The sequence below is a fragment of the Acromyrmex echinatior genome, chromosome 2 (genome assembly GCF_024713525.1).
Source record: "Acromyrmex echinatior isolate Ae372 chromosome 2, ASM2471352v2, whole genome shotgun sequence".
Taxonomy (NCBI): Eukaryota; Metazoa; Arthropoda; class Insecta; order Hymenoptera; family Formicidae; genus Acromyrmex; species Acromyrmex echinatior.
Window position 1 is genome coordinate 18838009 of NC_141853.1, and position 23305 is coordinate 18861313.

The following is a 23305-nucleotide window of genomic DNA, read 5'->3' on the forward strand; positions in this document are numbered from 1 at the left end:
ATCAGCCCTGATTAATATTTGGAAACTCCTTTCAGACCACTGGACCAATGGAACCGCAAAAGGTGGAAGTGCCAATGTCTGGTTGTATTATGGTGCCGACTGCGAGTCCGCAAAGTCGTAGTGTGCCGATGCCGACGTACGAGCCTCCACTGGTAAGTATTGTATTTCAATTTTCTTCATCAATTTTATTCACGCGTGTGTTTAAAAATCTTGCACTCGAGATGAAAATAATAAGATTACTCCAGAATACGTTAAAACGGCGTTAAACTAACTCTGTTTGGTTTCGGTTAGCATGGAAGTACGGGTGCTACTCCACCAGGGGGTCAGTATGGTCTTGTCCCCCCGCATCGTTCCCAGAGCCCTCCATTGCCTCCACCTGCCCATCATCATGCTAATACTTCACAGGTACTTACTTTCTAATATTCTTTTAATGAAACATTTGTGCGACTTACATGAAAAAGCAAGGCTTTCTTTTATTGATTATTTTGGCAGATTGCATGAAGTTTTAAGAAATATTGTTACATATTTATTAAGTGAATTGGTATAAAAATATTTTGATTTAAATAATTATGGAAATAATTCTATTACAGAGTGAAGTCGTCAATCATTACGGAGGACTAGTTCGTGATCACTACTTGCATTCTCAAATGTTCCAATATCAATATCTCCGCGCGCAACAGGAAGCGTTAACGGCTCCTCGCATAACTTATCACATTCCAAGAACAAGATCTCCGCACGTACCTTTAGATCCGAAACTCGAGCCTGGTATAGAGGACAGTCATAGTCCTCCTTTAGAATTGAGACGAGGCACAAGAACGCCTCAGGATCGCACTACCGACAGTCCGCAAATTGCTCATTTATACGGGGGAATGAGACCGTTACCACCCCCTCCATCACAATACACGGGAAGTAATCCATCATTATCTGGCGCACCGGCTAATGCTAGAGCGGGTTACGGGTACGAACAACCACCACCCGCTCATTTGCGTTCTCCATATCCTGTAGCTGGTAGTGAGGCTCCACCTGAAATAGGTAGAGCTCCTACACCGGATAGATGTAGGAAACATCAGGTCGTTACTCCGCCGCTTTATGCGTCTCAGGTGCCACCGCAAGCGGATTCATTTCAAATGCTACTCCAACGTCATCCGGTTATGTGGCAAGGTTTATTAGCTCTCAAAAACGATCAAGCAGCGGTACAGATGCACTTTGTCTTTGGCAATCCCAGAGTAGCCAGAGACAGTCTTCCATGTAACAGCGATGGCTCTACACCACCGTTGAGAATAGCGCAAAGGATGAGATTGGAGCAAACTCAAGTTGAAGGCGTAGCAAGAAAGATGCAGGTATGTATTACAATCTCTTTACTAGATTATAGTACTAGAATTATACAATGTTATAAATCCTAAATTTATTCGTATTTAAAAATAATTTGTATTTTAACATTTTGTATAGACAATAGATTTTTTGTAAATACTAAAAGATGATCTTTGCTGCACAAATAAATTTTAAATAAGATAAACTAATTTTTAATGTCATTTGATGTCTTCCAGACTGAAGATGAACATTGCATGTTATTGGCACTACCTTGCGGCCGTGATGAAGTAGATGTATTGCAACAAAGTAAAAATCTTCAAGCAGGATTCATTATGTATCTTCAGCAAAAGCAAGCTGCTGGAATTGTAAATATTGCTGCACCTGGGTCACAACAGGTATGGTAAAATTGTTATGTGTGTATATATATTTCGCATGATGAAAATTTTATTATTATAAGATTCAAGTCTTTTATCAAGTTTGAAAGTTTTATTATTAGGTGTAGTAAAAAGAAATCCATTATTTTTTACAATAGATGGCTTTAATCTGTATTACTCGTAGACGAGCTAAAGCCATCTATTGGAAAAATAATGGATTTCTTTTTACTACACCTAATATATCAATTATTTTATTTTCTTCGTATCGCTTTGTCTTTTAATTATTTGTTCGGTTTTAATGGCAGTGCGCGATCAAAATTTAATGTTACAAATTAATTTATTATTTTAGGCGGCGTATGTAGTTCACATTTTCCCATCTTGTGATTTCGCGCATGAAACTTTGGCAAGAATAGCACCGGATCTACATCACCGAGTTGCAAAAATTGCTCACTTATTAATTGTCATCGCCACGGTTTGAGGCCAATCAGCGATCTACTGGATTATAATCTGACTATATCTCTCGCCTTCGCGCACCGTAGGACGCTTCGCACGTGGTATGAAGCCTGGAGTGTCCGTCTGACACACATTGTTGTGCGACAAACAGAGAGATGCATTCAAGAGGAAGAACTCCTTGTTAGGAGTTGTATCAGTGACAATCAAACGGAACCCGGCGGTAAGCCGATCTTTAGATCGTAGGCCTAAAAAGCGAGGCACGAGGTTGTGCAGTGAAGCGAGGTTAGCACCTGGTTATCATCGTGCGTGCCTCTCTTCGATGAATTTCGCGCGGGCAAGCTCGTTTCGTTCTCTTGTCCCTTTTTTCCTTCTCTTTTCCTTCGAACAGCTTGTGACTCGCGTCAATCATTGACAACGTTTGTGGGATCGACCGACGTCACTCTTGGTCTTTCTGACAAGCGAGTCAGGCACAACCCCAGCCCTCAAGACAAGACCTTCGACATTCGTCACGCGACGCCCGCTTACTTACGCTCGTCCTTCCCGTAGAGGGAACAATAATAATTCGTTGCTCTAGATGGACAAGTGGACTGCGAAGCATAATAACGAATAGGAGAACCTTAACGTACACTCGTCACTATTACACATGAGTTATTTTAAGCGAGATTTAGGCATTAATGATAAATTGTGTAAATTATATAAGCGAGCCACCGAGGGCATAACTACTGTGATTTTAAGTATTTAACGATAATATAATTGCGTATAAAGGAGAAAAGAATAAGGTGACAAAAAAGTAAAAACATATAAGGGGATGCCCGACTAATGGTCCGCGCGGTATGTGATGTGTTTTTGTATAATACTGCTCTATATAAATAATTATGTATTATATTACTGTAATTGATAGTTTGCTGCTGCCCGTTGCTGCTGCCGCCGTCGGTCGTGTCGTTAGAATGTAAATTACAATGTTAGACATCTAGCACAGAGAAACGAGAAAAGTTGGGCTACCCCGAGTAGGATTTCCGATCTATTTGTAGATCTATCCATTTGCGTATGTATCATAATTACTCGAAGCAGGATGCGAATTTGTGAATTATTATTACTCTTAGCATACTCTCTTAGCGTCATACGTCTTATAAAAAGATTTTTAACGTTACTACTTATTCTTTATCATTATGATTATTATGATTACTATTATCACCAGTGTTTCCAGTGTTGCCAGTGTCGGTATAATTCTAATACACACACTCACACATATAAATATGTACATACACGTACATAAAGAAATGGAAAATTGGGAGGGAGGAGGGATACATAACGAATAAAATAAATTAAATGATGAATCGATCTTCTCATTTATGAGAATCGTATTTCACATTTAATTTATTTCAATAAATGGCTCTGGTAATACTGATCATTACCCATTCTTATTACTGTTATTATTATAATTATTATTAATATTATTATTATTATTAAAAGTACTATATTATACCACTCTGCTATTACTATTATTACCACTATACTATTACCACTACTACTACTTACTACTACTACTACTACTATTCTATCACTACTATTACCGCTGCTATTAATTATTATTAACGTTATTACAGCAGGCTAGCTAGGGCATACCAATCTGCACATTTAAGAACAAATGGGGCTTATTTGTCATACTGAGAGAAATAGTATGACCGATCTCATTGACCACTGACGCCCCATACACACTTCCATCCTACAAGAGGTAGATATACCCGAGCAGAACGAACAACGAAATGAACAGCGAATGCGAGTAGAACGTTAACGGTGTTCAATTCACGATCGTTGTTCGTTCGTTTCATTGTTCGTTTGCACGTGCAGTGTACACCTATCTTTACACCCCATCCCTCGATTCCGTCGTACGACGACTCATAGACTCTTTAGCATTCGTGTCCAAGATAATAAATGCGCTTATGTGTATAGACCAGAGATTACACTATATCACACCAAGCCGTCAAAAAACATTTTAAGTAAATTAAGAAACTTATATCTATTTACGATATTATGCTGCTGCGCGTAGGGCGCATGCCTCTAGAGAGTAATCTTCATGCAAAAGTATCAGGGATGGACGAAATGCACATCCGTTTCTAATTCTAAATTGCGAGGATACTTTACAAATCGTGAATATCTTTATCTAAAACATTTCATCTTTCTTTAGCAAAAAATCTTTAATCTTTTTTTTAACATTTTATTAGAAAACGGTGCGTAGTAAAGTTATAAATACGATTCGATATTTGCTGATATCTTTTGATTCCAGATACTTAATCTACTGAATTATTTGATTACTCAAATTTGATTTATTCGAGAGCAGTTTTGAAGTGATCAGCTTTTTTGAATACCAAAATCTAGATAATGCGAATCTGGATTTTAAGGATAAACAGATTAATTATTTCAAATAATTCGGATGTTACATTATCTGGACATTTATAGCTCTAGTGCATACAATTATAGTATATTGTTTATGAAAATTGCAGATATAAATGCAAGATTAGAGCAAGAAACATGATCGTTTATTTTATATACTTATCTCATCGTTCTGCTATTAATTTTAGAAACGACTGACGATTCGATGAATCCATTAATTTTATTTATAGCGATGAACTGCGTCGTAATTATCATCGTTCCGTCCATCCCTGCGATTTACAATTACTTTAAGGCAGCGCGGATACTCGCGGAGCGTGTGCATGTACAGTGTAAAAGATGCGTTGTGGATATGTACAGTGTAGAGGTATAATTGAGCGAGCAAGGTGATAAAAAAACAAGAAAACGCGTATATATTATAGCTATGAATAAGTACATAAGGCACGAACGTGCGCACGTATCGCGTGACATCTCGTTTATTTTCACGAAAGCGCTGTGTTTTCCCCTTCACTTTTTCTTCAGCCAGTCATATAGTATGTAGGTGCAGGATTACATGTTTTCCTGTGCCATTGTTACGCGACGCGTGCGCAGGTCGGCGGGCCTCGTCTATCTTGTAAAATATCTGTGAATATTATGATTTAGTTTCTTCCTATTTGTAGGCTACAAGGTATACAAAAAAAATGTTTACGTTAATCATTTAAGGAGAATGTACAGATATCACTATATCCTTTTTTGTTTTGTGTTTTACTGTAGTTATTGATAATTATATGGATATTAACGATAATAATAACTATGATTAAAAAGAAAAAAAACTTAAGCACGGCTCGATTGCGTCATTCTTGAAAAACCCGCTAATATGCGCAATATATTTATTCTGTGTAAGAGAACTCTCGGTGATAATGTATCATTTGTATATTAGTAATTACGTGATCTCCTAATAATCGAAAAAAAAAAAGAATGAAACTTGAATAGTATTGATATACGTTGCGACACACCGTTCCATCTCCTAAATTCGTCACAATCTCCACGATTTATTTCCGCGCCGTCTACATGCGTTCTTCTGAAATGTTAATGCGTTAAAAAAACGTATGTTAAGAACTTTCTTTTTATATTAGATCAGGAGCTGGACTTCTCGCTAGAAAGGTAATATAATAAAACACAAACTATTACCTCGAATATTGACGTATATTTCTTACGGTCTTACATTTGTCATACTTTTTGTTAATTTTGCTAATGAGTTGCTTGATAAGACAGTGATAGAAAGCTTCAGCTTGTTCTACATAATCCTATCGAACGAGACACGGATTAATATAAATCAGCCCTGCGACAAGAATAGCTTAAAGTTACCTTACAAATCTTGTTTAAAAAAACTGAAACTCTGTTATAGAAGAATGGATATTACGACTTATGTTATAGTTTACAGATTAAACAATTAAGAATATATTTTGTCTCCGTTATGAAACTTGGGTACTTCGATCTGATCGAGTACTTTCGAAACACTCGTCTAAGGATCGCTACTCCATTCAGGCCAATCTTGAATTTTCGTGTAGAGATAATTTCCAGGACTGGCTGATGAAATTACTTGTCGTCCACCGAGCACACGTACATTGTTTCGAAGGATACGTTGGGATTTTCCACATTTGATTAATTGATGTGCAACATCTACCATTGTCTGGTTAACTTCTTTTCCTGAAAAAAAATATTGTCAGAATAGAATAATTTACAGTAGCAAAAGAATATATACTGATATAATCTCGCTGATGAGACGGTAGGATTAGTGATAGACTAGTGATAGACACGTTTCATACCATTTATTGCGATAACACTTACGCTCAAAATTCCCAATAAAAGCTATACCGATAGATTTTTTATTATATCCGTACGTATGAGCCCCTTCGTGTGTCCATCCGCATCCCTCGTATACGTTTCCATCACCGCCGATCAAGAAACTTTAAAAACGAAAGCAATAATTATCAAGTGAGTATCTTCTTCATATGTCTCTGTCATCCAACATACATATATAAATATAAAATAAACGGTATTTTATGAAGCAAGTACACAAAACATTTATTTATACTTTAATACAATATAATGAATTTATATGCAACTAAACAGGCTGCTTAAATATAAAAATATTTAAAATAAATTATAAGCGTTTTAAAAAGAAATATTTTTTTTATTAAGATTGTTTCGCCGAAATTAGAATAATCAATAAGTTATTAGCATCTAAGAATGAAAAATAAAGTGATAACTACTTGATTTATTTAGTATGATTCGTATCCAAGTGATTCATATAATCATAATGAAGATAATGTTATAGCTTACGAATAACCAATATCGTCCCAACCATTTGTGTCCATATGAAAACTGCGAATGCTGTCGACTCTACTTGAACAACTACTTCGCGTATCACATTCGGCAGTGACTGTGTGATGTATTATCACATAAGGTATCGGTACTATTAAATAATTAACTTCTCCAGGAGGAGTACTGCTCCATTGACTTCTTTTGATGATATTTGGACACTTGACCTTTGCTAAAATATTCAATGAAAAATAATTATAATTAATTAACTGTTGAGTCATCTAAAAAATAGTGTGCTAAATAAAAAATAGTTGACCATCAACACCATCTAGTGACAAAAAACCACGGATACTTTTTAGATGACCCAATATTTAATTATTTTAATTATAATATTAAAGACACATGATTTTTTTTTGCTAAAGAAGGGAAATCTTAAAAAAATAATTTAATTTCTTCAGATGTTAATAAAATTTTTTTACTTTTCTATTCACAAGAAAATAAAAAAATAATTAATTTAGGAAAAGATTAACTTTTTTATGTAGCAGTATCTTTCACGTCCTTTGTATATTTATATAACTCGGTTTATTTTGGAAAAGTAATTATATAATAATTAATAATAAGAAAAAACAAAGAAAGAATTTCAAAGAATTTCATAAAGTGATAAACAACAATCGAAGAAGAATTTAGAAAGATACTTACTAGCAAAACTGGCAGGGAGTGCCAGCAAAAGTACGAAGCAGATTCTCGATATCATCTTCACAGCAACGATGTGTAACTGATGAGGAAATGTCGAAACATTGGAATATAACGCTATCAGTATCTCGGGGTGTGACCTGCGGCGAAATGATAATGAGAATCGACTAAATAATGATAATTTCTCGGGTTTTTCAATTTTTTTTTTGCATTTTTTTTGCATTTTTCAATTGCAGCAAGGAGAAGCGACCGAAATAGAAAAATTAAAATATGAATTTGTTACTTATTATAATAAACGAATAAAATTATAATATTTATTGATAATCATATTAACAATCTTTATTAAATAAATCTCTCTTCCTCTACTTTAAAAATTATAATTATAATTAATAATAATTAAGAGCGATTTTGTCTTGAATTGAGATTTATTATTGAAAAACATAATATTCATTCAATCGATATATCGATTGAAGATAATTTGTCATGCTTTCAAGAATTGATTTTTGTCAAGTTTGCAGTTCGCATGCGTTCACAAGCGTTTCATCATATTGTGATTTTGCCAGTGTTTCTGCATATTTCTCGAAAAGGAAAGGGAACGTAATGGAGACCGTTCGACCCTGCGGTTGCAAAGGGATACGTTCTTGTTTGATTTGCGAGACCGAATATGAAATTTCGAAACCGAACCTGAAAAATGAGTTACAGGTAGAATACGAAGCACCCTAACCTATCTGATAAGCGTGACATTGGAATTTCCCGCGATTAATCGTAATATTTCTTTTTTCGAAAATTGCAAACATAAAATTGCAAACTACTTAATCATAACAAAGTACATGAATTCCATGAACTCCCCTGATAATTTTTCTTTTATATATATATCTTTGATGACTCTTGATTATATGATATATATTAATTGATATATTAGTTAGAGATAATTTAATTAGCGCTTATGGACAAAATATAATATTTCTATTTTGCGATCACTTGCTTTATCAAAAAAATCCTTATTACAATTCTCATTATAAAAATATTTTGTTGAAGGCTTTAATGTATTTTAATTTAAAATAAAACAATATTTTCCAAAAACAAAGTAATTCCTAATAAGTATTGAATCCATAAAATATTTTTTTGCTATCTCTCACGTAAAAATGATCTTTTCTGAAAAGACATTTATATATCTGAGAATTTCACTAGTTGTTGTCTTTCTGGTATCTCCTGTTGTATTAGTCTTGAATCTGTGCTCTTAGCTAGTTAAAATACTAGTAAAACCAGTTATTTGTTTTGAAAAGATGAGACATACATTTTCCTTATTTTATTCTGCATTAATATCCATATCTTAGAGAACATAAATTTTTTACAATATAGATTGAAATGAAAAAAATTCTTTTATAGAAATTCAAAAACTATAGAATTATAAAAATTTTCTAAAATATGTAATTATTTATTACCTTCTTTTTTATTTTATAATGTATTTATATACAATTTTACAGAAAAGCAAAAGTTACATTTATTGTCCATATTGTAATAAATTATTATCTGGATGGGATATAGACGAATACAAGAAACATCCTAATCATAGTGGAAACTTGATTAATTATCCTGGTGTTTATATCAAGGTACATACATATATATATGTATATATATATATATATATATATAGTATTTATAATATGTTTTATAATTAATTAATATTATATATACGTATATAAAATATATGTTCCAGCTAGATTTCTTAAAGGAAGATGAGGCTGAAGAGCTCATGAAAGCGCTTGATGATCTTCCTTGGCAACCTTCACAAAGCGGTAGAAGAAAACAGGTTTATATCTCCAAAGCATTTAGACAAATATACATATATCTTTACGTATTTTAAATTAAAACGTTTTAATTTATAGAATTTTGGACCAAAATGTAACTTCAAAAAGCGGAAATTACAATTAGGATCGTTTAATGGTTTTCCCAAAACAACGCAGTTTGTACAAAAGAAATTTGAGGAAATATCATTGTTACATGGTTTTGAAACTGTCGAACAGTGTACGCTTGAATATAATCCCGAACGAGGTGCCTCTATAGATTCCCACGTGGATGATTGCTGGATTTGGGGAGAACGCATAATAACTGTGAACGTTCTCGGTGATTCTGTTTTGACTATGACTCCTTATCGTGGTCCGATAACGCGATACAATTTAGACTACGTTTCAAATTATGATTTCATCCTAAAGAAAGACATATATGATGATACACATTCTTTAGGTATTGATGATAACATAGTGGTACGATTGCCGATGCCCGCTAGATCACTCATGGTTTTATATGGTCCAGCAAGGTATAATGTCCAATTAAATACTAAAAACAAAAGTATATTCCATGGTATTAATAGTTATTATATACATGATTTTTATTTGACAGATACAAATGGGAACATGCTGTGCTTCGACAAGACGTCACATCAAGACGCGTCTGCCTCGCATACCGTGAACTGACGCCTCCGTATCTTAAAAATGGACAACATCAAAAGGAAACTTCTGAAATTTTGAGGCAAGCTTCACTCTTCTGGTGATATTAATAAACAAATTTAAATTATTACATTTGTTTATAAAAAAAATTGATGTATTATTTAACATAATAAATGTAAATTTTAATAAAGTCATTTTATTCTTAGAGTACATTAAGAATGTACAACAGTAACACATCTCTTATAATAATTTGTATATAATATCTTTAAATAATGCTTTTTTGTCAATATTTGTGAATAATCTTAATGAGATATTATATTATTTATTTATTATATAAAATTTGAATTTAAATGTCAAAATATTTAATTATTAAAATGCAAATTATTTAAAGCAAACAATCAGACTGTTCATAATGTGTATTATTATATATATATATATATATATATATATATTTACTAAGAAAATATATTAAACTATATATTATAAATCAGATAATTATTTGGTAGTAAGTACTATTTTTCTTTTGTGCTGTCCGACGGTCATTCGCTGAGTTCATAAAAGTAAACGTAACCAAGAATAAATATTCTCACAAGCTTTTATATTTTGTTAAAAAAATAGTATCTCTATTTCTCTCATTACTCAATTTTTGCAAATTTCTTTGTAAACCCGGGAAACATAAAAAAATACGGTTTTATACAGTTATTCGATTTTTACATCAAAATATTAACATTCCTGATTAAATATTAACATTTTTGATCGCCTTTCAGTGGATAGTCTGGCGCCATGTACACTATGGGAAACGTAGTTATGGGATCCGATTTTCCCAATGGTTCGTAACCATTCACTAGATTCTCTCGTAATTCCCAACGACGCCTCTCTCTTTCTGTCTTTTGACGCCTGATAGCTCGGCCAAGCATACACGCGAACATAATTCCCGTTAACTGAAAAGAGAGAAACAATTATGTAGATTTATCATTTATTTAGATAAATTACTCTTCAGAATTATAGTTTATCCTGCAGGTACTTCTTGATAGTATCAGCGATTTCGCGTTAAAATCAATTTTGACGTATGAGAAGTGGGATTAGAATTACGTTGAAAAAAAAACTTAATCTAACCTGAATAAGGGCGATCGCTACAGCTCCTGTGCCGATGTATAGTGCACTACGGTGAACAATAACAGAAAGGCGGCTGATACAGCCGTCCTGAAATTTCCCATAACAGCGATCTGAAAGCTCATTCACTAGATATGCGCAGCAAGAGTCAGGTACATCTATATGCGTATTATTAAACGGTATATAGTTCCAATCCAGGTAGCTGTTATATCCGCAACAACGTAACTGTAAAATAAGAAAAAAATAAAATCAATTATTTTTTAAAATATCTCTTTCCTTGTAAATAATCATTATATCTCAAAAACGTTATGTTATTTCCAATTCAATGTTATGTAGGGTGTGATTAATGTCAATTATGTGAATGGATTTTTTTATCCATAGAACGATCAATTATCTTACTCTAGATTGCATAAAATCAATTGCGAACTTGGCTTCTTCGTTCTTTTCGTATTGATGCATCGTCATCTTGATATTTTCAGCCAAAAGATCCTTGATACCGTCTTGCAAGGCATATGCAGCAACAGCGGCGGCGAGTTCCATTATCAAAACAACAGACAGCAAGAATGCAAACTAGAAGTACATAAATGTAATACGCATATCGGAAAGAGGATATTTGAAAGAAAAATACGATAGAGAAATACGATATTCGGTTGTTGCTTACCACAAGAACCATACAGGTGCTTTCCCTGAGTGCGCCGCAACATCCCATAAAAGCAATTATGAAGACGAGTATTCCAACCACGATTAAGACGGTGGCTGGTGAAAAATAGCTTGTATCCAGAAAATGCGAAAAGTTCTCATAAACAGCATAGATCGTCGTACCGACCGATATTATCATAACCCCCGTCAACTGTAATAAAAGGATAATTTTATTATATATTATATTAATCGCAATTAACTATTGTTTTCATTATATCATTAATTTTTACAAAAAATCTTCGCTCCTCTGATATATTAAACAATTGTTAATAAACTATAGAATGCTGAAGCATATACAAATTTCATCTAAGGATTATTCGACGGAAATTTAAAGTCGATAAAGTCTTTTCTAAGCAAAAATATGATTAGATATTTTTTACATTTTAATTAGACAAAACACATCATCTAGAAACTAAGTATGTTAATTAGGGCTATATTAGAAGGATTATATTAGAATATTTAAATAACATTAAGCTTGAAATAAGGTATTTGTTATTTACGTTACTATCTATGAAGATTTAATTCTCTTATTTCTTTTAATTTCTTAAAACAATTTTAATATGTTTATAATCTTTTCCTCATTTCCATATTTTTATTGTAATATTCCGTGATTTTTAGCAACCTATATATGTATTATTATTTCTGCTTATAGCTGTTCAATTTAAATATGCAGCATCGCATATAATCTGTGAACATGTAATATACTGAACATAATATATGTTCATTGTACATAAAGTATAAGGTTTCGATCATTTCCGTAATACGTGGTTTCTCTAACATTAGTTATATAATACATGCGTCCTCGCTCAAATGTAAACTTTTTAGATTGGAAAGAGGGTACGACACTTTTGTGAAGCATATCACTATGTACACATAGTTGCCATCGGTCTCTATTTATTTTACAAAGCGGGCCGTATAATTTCCTACGATAAGCCGCTCTCTTGTGATCCTTATACGTGTGAGTTTACCTTATTCTCAATGAAGAACCAAAATAAAATATGAAATCGTTCCAAATATATTTCCACAGGTTGTTGAGAAATATATAACGTATTAAGATAAGAGCGGCTTTTTTACAACTTAATTTTTAAGTAAATACTTCGGATAAGATATCGATGATCTATCAATAAACGATATATTGTGGAATTTATTTTTGCTCCTGTCGGCTACAATGAAAACAAAGATCAAACAAGATCTTCTTTACGATCAATCGTTACACTTGCATCGATCTGCGTGATTTTAAAATTTTTCGTTCCATACTCATATGCTAAAGTCTAAAGTACTTTGTTAAAATCATATATGTCCCGACATCATTGATTATGAAGATAAATTTATCTATACCGATAAGAGTGATCACAAAATCCTATAGGTAGACGTGTTACAACGTAGGATATTTGAAATATGTTTTCCTGTTTGCGTTTTATCTGTTTGAGAACAACAGAATGATTTTTATATCGTCAATTCGAGATTTCGGATGTCAAGGTCGAGGCAAGGTCTTGCTGGAAAATTACTGCCTTTTGCATGTTTTCTTTCACATACAGCAAGAGACTAGAAATTTGCATAAGTCTGATAAATTATAAGTGTTTCTATATGCCAAGGCAATACATTTCTGACGAGCATCAAACTGATTTATTTGCAATAATCTTCAGTCACTATTTATTATCTGTACACTTTGCAATAACATCGTGAAAGAAACATTGTTCTTATTATTACTTCTTTGTTTAATTGAGAAAGAGATATATGTACAGTGCTAATCGGGTTGTACAGCTGTACAGGTTCATCCATTCCTAATAATTCAGCAGTGCATAGCCTTGTCTATGTAATATCGACCACAGTTCAAAAGTGCTTCTCTCTAACAATGAAACTCGAACTTCATGGCCCACATCGCTTTCTTCGTAAGCCGACAGAACAAAGGACATAATAAACATCGATAGGGGATACTCGCCCTTCGTATCATTCACGTTATTTTATTTCAACACGGCATCGTTTTTTATAAATATTTTTTTACTTCCACGCATGACATAAATAATCTGATACGTCATCTCCAGTCTGTTTATATCGAAAATCGGTTTAATCGATACCGATGGGGCTATTATAATTTCGAATAATCTAAATGTTATTAAACTGCAATCTTATAATAATATTAATATTCATTTTTAAATTTTGCTGCGAACGCAAGGATATGCGAACTACTTGCCACGTATATGCGAAAAATGAATATTTGAGTCATTCTTTACCTCGATATTAATTGTTATTCACGTTATCAGAATATCTGCTAGCAGACATCGATGACGAATATCTCGAAGAAAATTGATAACCGTGTGATAATTAATACCGATAAACGATTTGCGTTTTCTATAAATTTATAAATATATTATATACGTATATAATGTATAATATATTTATACATATATAATATATTATATAAATACATACTATAATGTATATTACATAGATAAAAAATTTTAAGGATAGAAGATTTATCCTTTATGGATAAATTTCATCTTAATTTGACAAGTGCGTGTACGACTCTTCGATGATTGTCAAAATGTTAGCAATTGAAAGCATTTTTCATCGTAGAGATCGAAGCCTTCTGTTTTACGTTCAGACATCGTCTATACGGTCGGTATATAATAGCAATCGATAATTATGGATGAGTGTACGGCACGGTCTAGGTGAGGACACTTGGCCTACGATGACGCGCAATTGCACCTAATCGGGCTTGTGTTGCAATAATACATTTTCCGATGAACCTCGATAACGTGCGATTCGTCGCAGAGTCATTGGCGATGACTTTGTGCGTATTTGAAGAGTCATAATGCACGGACGTTATCTCGTACTCCAACAATATACATATCTTTCGACGGACTCACGCGACAACGCCTTGCCTCGTGACGAGTCCTCGGTCTCATTTCGCGTCTTTCGAAATTCTCAACGAGATTCCTCGAGTCACGAAAAGTCAACAGTATTTTTTTTATTTTTTCCCCTATGTTTCGATCGAACGCGTAGAGTCGAGACGGAGAGCGTCGTTGACAGTCGAGCGTGAGGTCTTGTCGCGCGATTGTTCCTCGACGCGAGAATGCGAGAATTGTGGAGCGAGATGAATTTGACGAAAGGGATTATATTCCGCGAGACGATAAACCGTTCGCATTATAGTACAGACCACGAAGAGAGAGTTGACCGCGCACAGCAGGTACTTGATACAGCGGAGGCCGACGTCTAGGTGCGTGGCCGCCATTTTGCCTCGCGTTGGCTCCTCCGGGCGCAGATGCACAGCGAGCGGTATCGCGCACCTTCAACACTTCCAGTTAACACACCGATTGCCAATGCCAACGTTGAAGCGTCGGTCTGCAGCGTTATCTACTGGCCGATAACGAGTCGCGAAAACGCACGATCGCGCACGGCAACAGCTTGTGCGATACCAATGCTAGCGTTGGGGTTTTTGTTTAGTACACGGAGTCTGACGAAGAGAAGAAAGAGAGACAGAGAAAGAAAGAGAGAGAGAGAGAAGAGGAAGAGTGGGAGGAAATAAGGAAGTTTTCGCGATAGCGTGAAGAAAAACATGACAAAGCGATATACCTGTAGCATTATGACGCACCAATGAGTATTCGAATATTTTCGATATATATATATATATATATATATATATATATATATATATATATAAGTCGTATATATTCATATCCCAGCGTAAACACGAAAGTTACAAATAACGTACCTGTTAGTTGTGATTTCCCATTTAACAATATAACTGTAATATAACACACGTTACACGTAACTTTGCGTTTACTGGGAATACGTACATTATGTATTGTAAAAGTATCCGCGGTACTTTGTCACTAGATATATGATCATCAATACACATCTAGTGACAAAAAACCGCGGATACTTTTTAGATGACCCAATATATGCAATATTTTTAACGGAATCTGTACGGAATGTTTTAATTAGACATGGAGCCACGGCTTAAGCTCGTCCACTTAAAAAAATATATACATATATAATGTATACTTATATATTAGGTGTTGGAATTAATTCGTAGCGTTTTTAATGAAAGAATGTTATTTATTTCACATGAGCATTAAAAAATACATTAATGAAAGTACTTCCCATCACTTGTAAAACGCTACGAATTAATTCCAACACCTAATATCTCTTATATACATAAACATAATACATACACATATATATAAAATATAACATTTAATGCAATCGAATATACCGAATCAAAATTTTAAAATTAATGAGCGTGGAAAGAGACTTCATTCTCGTGTTTGTTGCTACGTAAGTTTACACGTGAGCAAAACAACGCGAGAAAAATGACTCATGTGCCAATTAAGTTAATTCCATGTCTCTCGGTATGTTGTGTGTGCGTGAATAGCACGTGTGTAGTTTGATGCGCGTGCATGATGACTGTCGGATACGCGCATGCTCCAATCTTTTTTGTTTGAAATTCACATGTTGCAAAAGCTTATGAAAAACAAATTTATTGCAGATAAAAAGAGAGATTTTCCTGTAAAATATGCGATTACTTATTCTGTGTAATTTATTCCTGTGTAAATATAAGAGAATGCGAATTGAATTAACGACGCATTTTAATCACAAACATTTAGCGATATAAATGTTTTATTAAAAATACACACGCTTCTTTATAACGCGATGCGAAATATCGCATGTAGCAAAAATAATTTACCATCCTTCTATACAAGGACAAATAATGTGTTCTCGTACAATATATCAGATTTATTATCAAATGCACGCAGTTTCGCATCCTAATGGCAATCCTGCTCGGTTATCGTCCATACGAAGGCTGCTTCCGGTGCGTTTGATGTTCGCATGGCACTCTACATAGTCTGGTAACAATTCTTGATCGATTTAGCCAAGTAGGACGACAAGAGGATTCCTATCAGCTGCAACATTAGTTATTACATTCTTGTATTAATAAAACGTGAATATTACTCATTTATCGGACTTCGAAACGCTATAAGGTAAAGTTCGAAAAATCTAACATAATGATGCTGATGTAGATACCTGAATTATACCAAGACCTATTCCAACACCTGCTATCTTAGCTGCGTGTGTCTCTGCAAATTTCGCGAAGGCGTCTATGCAGCCAACCTCATGCAGACTTTTCGATGATAGGGTGCAGTTCGATATGCCGATAGCACCTATCGTATCATCACAGCACGACATCGGAATACCTGGCAGATTCGTTGTATTCGTCAACCAGTCGGTGACATTGATTGTGCCACAACAATGGAACTGTAAAAAAAAACGAATTTCACGGTTAACATGTTGAAATACGTATCTATATCACGCAAAAACAGAAATGTAGAGTCGTAATGATTTCGTGCATATTTAATACAATATTTCACATATTTAATATGCTCGTATACATAGACATACATATGTATATAATATACACGTTTCTTGTATATTGATTTATCTATTATATAATAGTTAATTATATACAATTAATAATATATGTTATACAAATATAATACAATTGTTTACACTAAAAAAAAATTACTGACCTTAATACATATTTTTTTAAATAGTACTAAAAGTAAATATTACAATAAATATTTACTAAATAAAAAGATGATGGATTGAATCAAATTAATGATCGAAGAAATATATGTTTATTTAGTAAATATTTATTTAGAATTATTTAAATAAATATTTATTAAAATTTAATATTTTTTTCTAGTGTATATATTATACGTATAATATATATATACATATATATATATATATATAATTATATAATAAATGCATATGAATTATGTATATAATATATGCGCATACATTTTTTGTAGATCGTTAAGGGTGGTCAAGGAAGCTGAGGAAAAATCGATATACGCTACCCCTTCGTGGCATGCACGCCAGCTACCAACATACACATATATTATACACGCGAGGAATTAGAGCCGGGCACTGAAATTATCCCTGTCGCCTGTCGTCCGCGATATCCTCGCTACGACCGGGTCGCTCCCACGACTGGGAAAGACACGATGCGAAGCGTGATAAACTTCTAACAAAACCATTGTCGAAAAAAGGGAAAAAAAAACAAAACCATTCGTGAGCCGTTATTTTGAAGATATAACGTAGTCGCACATATAAATACGATAATTGCATATAATTATGCGTTACGTCTCGTTGTAGATTGTCCCAGACGAATTGGATCTCGTGGCTATTGTTGTATCGGGGCATCGTGTCGAGCATCTTTTGCTGAGCAATCGACGCAACCTGTGCTCTCATCACATATCCCATTATGCCGCCTATGATCTCCAGCAAGAAAATTGCAGCCAGAAGCGTGCAGAACTGTAAATGATCAAAGAGACTATTGTTAAAAGAATTCAAATTATATTTCGATAATTATCTTTCGTACACTGAGAAAAATGTTAGATTAACTGCAATTCTAATAAAAAAGAGATAAATCAGAATTTTTTTTTAAATCTACTAATCTGATGATTGATACAATTAGATTCTTCTGGTTCGTCGATTTTTAACCAGACATTTTTCTCATTGTATAATTGTTACGGATATTCCGGCAGATATCAATTTTTTGATATCAGATATTGACTGGAAAATATGTCCTGATATATTTTTAAAATATATCTAGGAAATGATAGAATTGAATCTCGAAGCCTTTGAAATATTTATTATATAGTTCCACCGTGCGTCAATTTTTTTAAAGCAACACCGGAAGCGTGTCCGCCCTCGTCTGCGTGCGAGGGAGAGTAATTTTCTTGGAATAAGGGCCGACGGAGGTGGAACGGGGAGGACACACACATGTCAATTACATACTTCGTGTACAAAATATATGATCCATTACGTTATGGAAACGAGGGGGAGACGATATCGTAGATGGACAGACTTGGCCGAGCTTTTTGTTTCGTATACAATAAGTCAGTCGAACATCCGACGCTCTATATCGAGATCCTAATCTCGAATTAATTCGAATAGAGTAACGTTGAAAATAACATCGTGAATGTTCTCGAGTCACGATAATAATCCGCTTTATTACTCATAGTACGTCGCGATTGATCCTCGTCGGTGGCGCGCTCTCAATCGGAAGCGCAATCACCTGGCGAGCTTCGCCAGGTACGATCGAATGAGACGTAAATCATTTACGATTGTGAAACAGATGGTTCCTCACGATTGTAAAAGGCGTATATGTAGAAAAGACAAGACGCAATGCATCTGCGATAGATTCTCAAACAGCCAAGTCCGTCGAAAATAGATTCTGCAAAATTTATGACAAATAAGAAGATTACTCGGAAAGAATAATTTTGTTGAAATTTTGATGACTATAGATTTGAAAATAATTTTATTGGATTATCAAAATAATTATGTAGGAAACTCAAGCATGTCAAGCAATACTGTAAGAAGTTTTGACATTCTAGCAACCACAGCTTGAGCAACCTACATAATTATTTTAATAGTCCAATAAAATTATTTTCAGATCTACCTCTAACTTTTTAGATCCAGCAAAATGATCTTTTTATATACAGGATCTGGCACATACAATGCTGAACGCTAACATGAATATTTTCATAAAATATAGCAGATTAATAACAGAAATTCAATAGTTTGTCATACTTGTACAATTTGACGCAGATTAGCGACATATTAGAAGCAGCAGATCTGACAGATTCTGTTTGGTTTCTGTCAATCAATTGTCAAATTATATCTACAGGCTTTATCGATAAAACTCAAGCTTAATGCAAACAGAATTAAGTAATGCCAATTTGCTAATAATTTCACGAATTGACTTCCAGCCGGTATAGATAATTTGATTATTGGATAACTTATTATCATTATTACTATTAATTTAGCCAGTTAATTATTATTTGCTAATTAAACGTTAAAATACATACTATAACTCTATCACAGTAATAAACGGTCTAATTGCATATGACGTAACGATGAGATATCTTTATTGAAAAAGATTCTGAAGTATATATGCGATTTTTAAATCATTCAGCAATAAATTAATAATTTAATAAGAGTGTATGTAATTTAATGCGTGGATAAAAAGTAAATTATTTACTTATTTATAAAGCAGAAGCTTAATCGAAGTGTGTATATTTAATAAGAAAAAAATGTTCGATTCATGAATTACATATTCGTCTTACCGTTATAACCATGCAATAACTTTCGCGAACAGCTCCGCAGCATCCGAAAAAAGCGATGATAAAAATGATGGAGCCCACTGCTACGAGAAGAGAAGGTACGGAGAAGAATCTGTTATCAAGAAAATGTTGATACTGATGATATACCCCATGGATGATCACTCCGATGGATAGCAACACTATTCCTGTAATCTAAACATAATTCATCGATTCATGATATATTTCCATAGATAAAAAGATCGAAAATGCAATTCGCAATGAAGTCGATCATGTTAAAAAAATCGACAATTACATAATAATTTCATGACGATAAACAATATTGCGTAAACAATGTAATTATCTAATTAATGTGGTATGTAATTAGCATACTAATGTATTTGAAAAAGATACGTAAGTTTATTTCTTTGATAACGTCAACATTTTCGAGTTTCACATCCGCGTATAGTGTATCGTACAAATAACAGCGAGTTGCCAACAGCTGCGGTGTCCGAGCGGTTAAGGAGATGGACTTGAAATCCATTGGGTTCTACCCGCACAGGTTCGAATCCTGTCCGCAGCGAATTTTTTTTTTTCTTTATCTTAAATAATATCAATATCTAATTATTTATACGTAGATACACTCATACACTTCAATATAAAAACGTAAAAATGACACACACACACACATTTTAATTAATTGTATTAACAGTACTAGCAATTTAATAATTCTACAATACTCTTGTGAAATTACATAATCAATAAAATCAATAATTGCGTCAAAACTATAATCATGAAGAAATATTAATTCAAATAAAACTTAATAAAAAATTAATATGCGGTGTAAGAAAATTAATAATGGGTCTACTTATAAAACTGATAACGCAGCGTGCATTTCGATTATTCTGAATAAAAACAATGAATTGTCTATCTTATTCAAACTATGGTTTCTACGCATATGTATAAATGATATATTTCCAGACACGAACTTACTGTTAATAATAAAATTATTTTAATCGTGATGCTTATTACTTAATATTAAACATGAACGGTTGGATTAATTCATAAGTTAGTAGATTACTAAAATTAAAAAATTTTTTAATTCTTGTCTCATTCTATAGAAAATTTTATGACAATTGCGCTGTTACTGTCATTGATTGTAATCCCATATTAAAAGTTTATAGTATATATAACGTGAACTATAGATTTTCAGTGTACTGGCAGTGTATATCAGAATACAGCTATTGTTACATTGTTTGTAAATTGATATATTCCTAAATCTCAATTACATTCAATTTCCACAAAAACTGATTACTCAATGCATTCTCTAAACGCGTTCTATGACCATGTCAAAACGCTCTTCAGTAATCATATTGTAAATGTTGCCTTTCCACTTAGATTACATTCGAGACTTGATTTCCTGAGAATTTCAATTGACAATATTTATCAAATACTAAGCTCAAATATCTGTTCAAGATAACTCAACAATCGCGTGAAATGTTAAAAGTTTAACATTTACAAATAAAATATATGTATACTCCACAAATACGCGTTCACTGTACTCCATATTTGTTAATGACATTCGAATTAAATTCCACGTTTCAATTTCTGCTATTTCAATAAATATTTGCTGAAAATGTGATTTGAAAACGCGTTACGCATCATTTAAAACTGGATTCTGCTGAACCATGTGAACAATGTGCTCACTTCAATGTAATTATTGAATTTTGACGTCCACGAGACGCATATAGAAACGAATATTAAATAATTACGAATAATTAGTTAATTAAATTAATTAAAACATTTTATTGTAAACATGCGTTTATTGAAAGTCACAAATTTTAGATAAAATAAAATAGAGTTAAAATTTAACTAAATTAATTTTTTACTGAAATTAGACTTTGTCCCTTTTTATATAGTCTTAAAAAAGAATAGATAAGAAGACTTTTAGTTAACTTTCTACTGCAACTATTTCAGTCCGTTTCAATTAGCACGCGAGATAAAAATCAAATTTCGATGAAATATTTAATATTCACTTTACAGCTTTACAGATGCATTTTTGTATAAGTTATGCTTTTATCAGGCTTCAGTTAAGCTCCAGATAAACTGCAGCCTGTCGATCGTAATCGCAGCTTCTAACGATCGCGCTGAGGCTACGTCGATACGACGATTCGATAGATCGCAGCGCAATCGCAGGTCCATGCCAGCTCATCGTTTCAGAAGGAACGCGAGTCGCAAAACAGCTGATCGTCGACCGACTACTTACCACAAAGAACAGGTTGAAAATGAACATCAAGTACTTGGTGGTCTTCGGTGCCAGACTCAACTTCGTCATCGCCATTGCCGCAGAACTATCGGTTATGATTTATAAATTATATGTGATTACGTGCACACGCTTCTTTCTTTCCCTCTCTCTCTCTCGGAATTCTTTCACACGAACAGACAATCTGCTATCAAGGGCAAGTCGCGAGCGATACTGCGCGTCTTGAGAGCAACGAAAAACGCCGCGAAAAAAGGTTCTCTCGTTGTGTTCCGACGGGTGGCGCCGACGTGCATATACCGAGAACGGGACACACACACACTTACGACTACCACTATTCGGTTGCATCCTTGTATGCATGCGTACTGCGTGTTTATGTGCTGCTCGCGTGTGCGTATTGGTGCGACATGGAGACCGGTCGAAATCTCGCTTCAATGGCAGCAATTCGTTCTGAGATACGTCGATGGTGGCCAGGTGTTGGTGCGGTACACGTACACCTGTCGCCGATTCGTGCACAATCGAGGTTACGAAACTCGAGAGATTTCTCGACCAAAGATACAGGGCGTTTCGCAACGGGTTCGTGTACACGCCTATAAACGCTCGTCGAAAAGAATTTCTTCTTAAAGAGACTGAAGATCGATTAAAAAGAAAAAAAGATATTTTAACGAATTGCGTCTTGGAATCTGCATTGACGCAATAAGAATAGACGGCATTCCTATGAAATTGATATTATCGGTTTAGACAGAGTGAGGTAACTTGAATGATGAATCATGTCGCGTTCTCTCTTTCTCAAGTATCGAGTAAAGAGAGATGCTTATATGATAATTCAATATTCAATTTTTTTCTAATGGAATTTAAAATACTTAGGATTAAGGAATGCGCAGTCTATAGCTTTTTACGTCTGTAAGAAACGCAATAGATGAGGAAATTTAATAGCAAATTTGATTGGACGCACTCAGTGTACATTAATGTCGTTGTACACAAATTGAAAGAGATATAAAAATGTGTGTTTAAATATAAACGGTGTTTAAATTAAACTGTAAAATCCTCAACTCAAATAGAACATAAAAGATCAAGTGTTATAGAAATCATTTAAGAAAAAAATCATTATTTTTTACATCACTTAAATATCATTGTTATGTAAGA

The 23305-nt window shown here is 33.7% G+C and overlaps 5 protein-coding genes and 1 non-coding gene across 8 annotated transcripts in view; 3 read left to right on the plus strand and 3 right to left on the minus strand.

Annotated features, from left to right (window-relative positions):
* LOC105143518 (uncharacterized) overlaps positions 1-5492 on the plus strand; it is a 95095-nt gene extending 89603 nt beyond the window's left edge. For 2 of the 3 annotated variants that reach the window (XM_011051896.2, XM_011051897.2), the window contains exons 9-13: positions 36-152; positions 292-405; positions 591-1340; positions 1548-1706; positions 2035-5492. In XM_011051896.2, coding sequence (XP_011050198.2) covers positions 36-152; positions 292-405; positions 591-1340; positions 1548-1706; positions 2035-2163 — 1269 coding nt within the window. In that variant the 3' untranslated portion in view covers positions 2164-5492. The remainder of the gene's footprint in view (positions 1-35; positions 153-291; positions 406-590; positions 1341-1547; positions 1707-2034) is intronic. The other variant, XM_011051898.2, reaches the window with a different exon arrangement.
* A 203-nt stretch (positions 5493-5695) lies between these two features.
* On the minus strand, positions 5696-7659 carry PGRP-S3 (peptidoglycan recognition protein S3). The gene is made up of 4 exons (XM_011051899.2): positions 7533-7659; positions 6855-7065; positions 6360-6478; positions 5696-6218 (listed from the first exon to the last, which is right to left on the minus strand). The coding sequence occupies exons 1-4, from the start codon at positions 7585-7587 to the stop codon at positions 6034-6036; spliced, it is 570 nt and encodes a 189-aa protein (XP_011050201.1). The 5' UTR covers positions 7588-7659; the 3' UTR covers positions 5696-6033.
* Positions 7660-8007: 348 nt separating this feature from the next.
* LOC105143520 (alpha-ketoglutarate-dependent dioxygenase alkB homolog 4) lies at positions 8008-10166 on the plus strand. Its single transcript, XM_011051901.2, has 5 exons — positions 8008-8228; positions 9014-9139; positions 9247-9339; positions 9416-9846; positions 9930-10166. Exons 1-5 carry the CDS (start codon positions 8010-8012, stop codon positions 10078-10080), a joined length of 1020 nt encoding a protein of 339 aa, XP_011050203.1. The 5' UTR covers positions 8008-8009; the 3' UTR covers positions 10081-10166.
* A 404-nt stretch (positions 10167-10570) lies between these two features.
* On the minus strand, positions 10571-15157 carry LOC105143521 (CD63 antigen). The gene is made up of 5 exons (XM_011051903.2): positions 14949-15157; positions 11751-11939; positions 11489-11659; positions 11093-11314; positions 10571-10917 (listed from the first exon to the last, which is right to left on the minus strand). Exons 1-5 carry the CDS (start codon positions 15021-15023, stop codon positions 10720-10722), a joined length of 855 nt encoding a protein of 284 aa, XP_011050205.1. The 5' UTR covers positions 15024-15157; the 3' UTR covers positions 10571-10719.
* Positions 15158-16393: 1236 nt separating this feature from the next.
* On the minus strand, positions 16394-22451 carry LOC105143523 (CD63 antigen). Its single transcript, XM_011051904.2, has 5 exons — positions 22166-22451; positions 19927-20115; positions 17939-18109; positions 16817-17047; positions 16394-16695 (listed from the first exon to the last, which is right to left on the minus strand). Exons 1-5 carry the CDS (start codon positions 22238-22240, stop codon positions 16630-16632), a joined length of 732 nt encoding a protein of 243 aa, XP_011050206.1. The 5' UTR covers positions 22241-22451; the 3' UTR covers positions 16394-16629.
* On the plus strand, positions 20401-20482 carry TRNAS-UGA (transfer RNA serine (anticodon UGA)). The gene has a single exon. It is a non-coding gene; the product is annotated as a tRNA-Ser (tRNA).
* Positions 22452-23305: the final 854 nt, after the last annotated feature.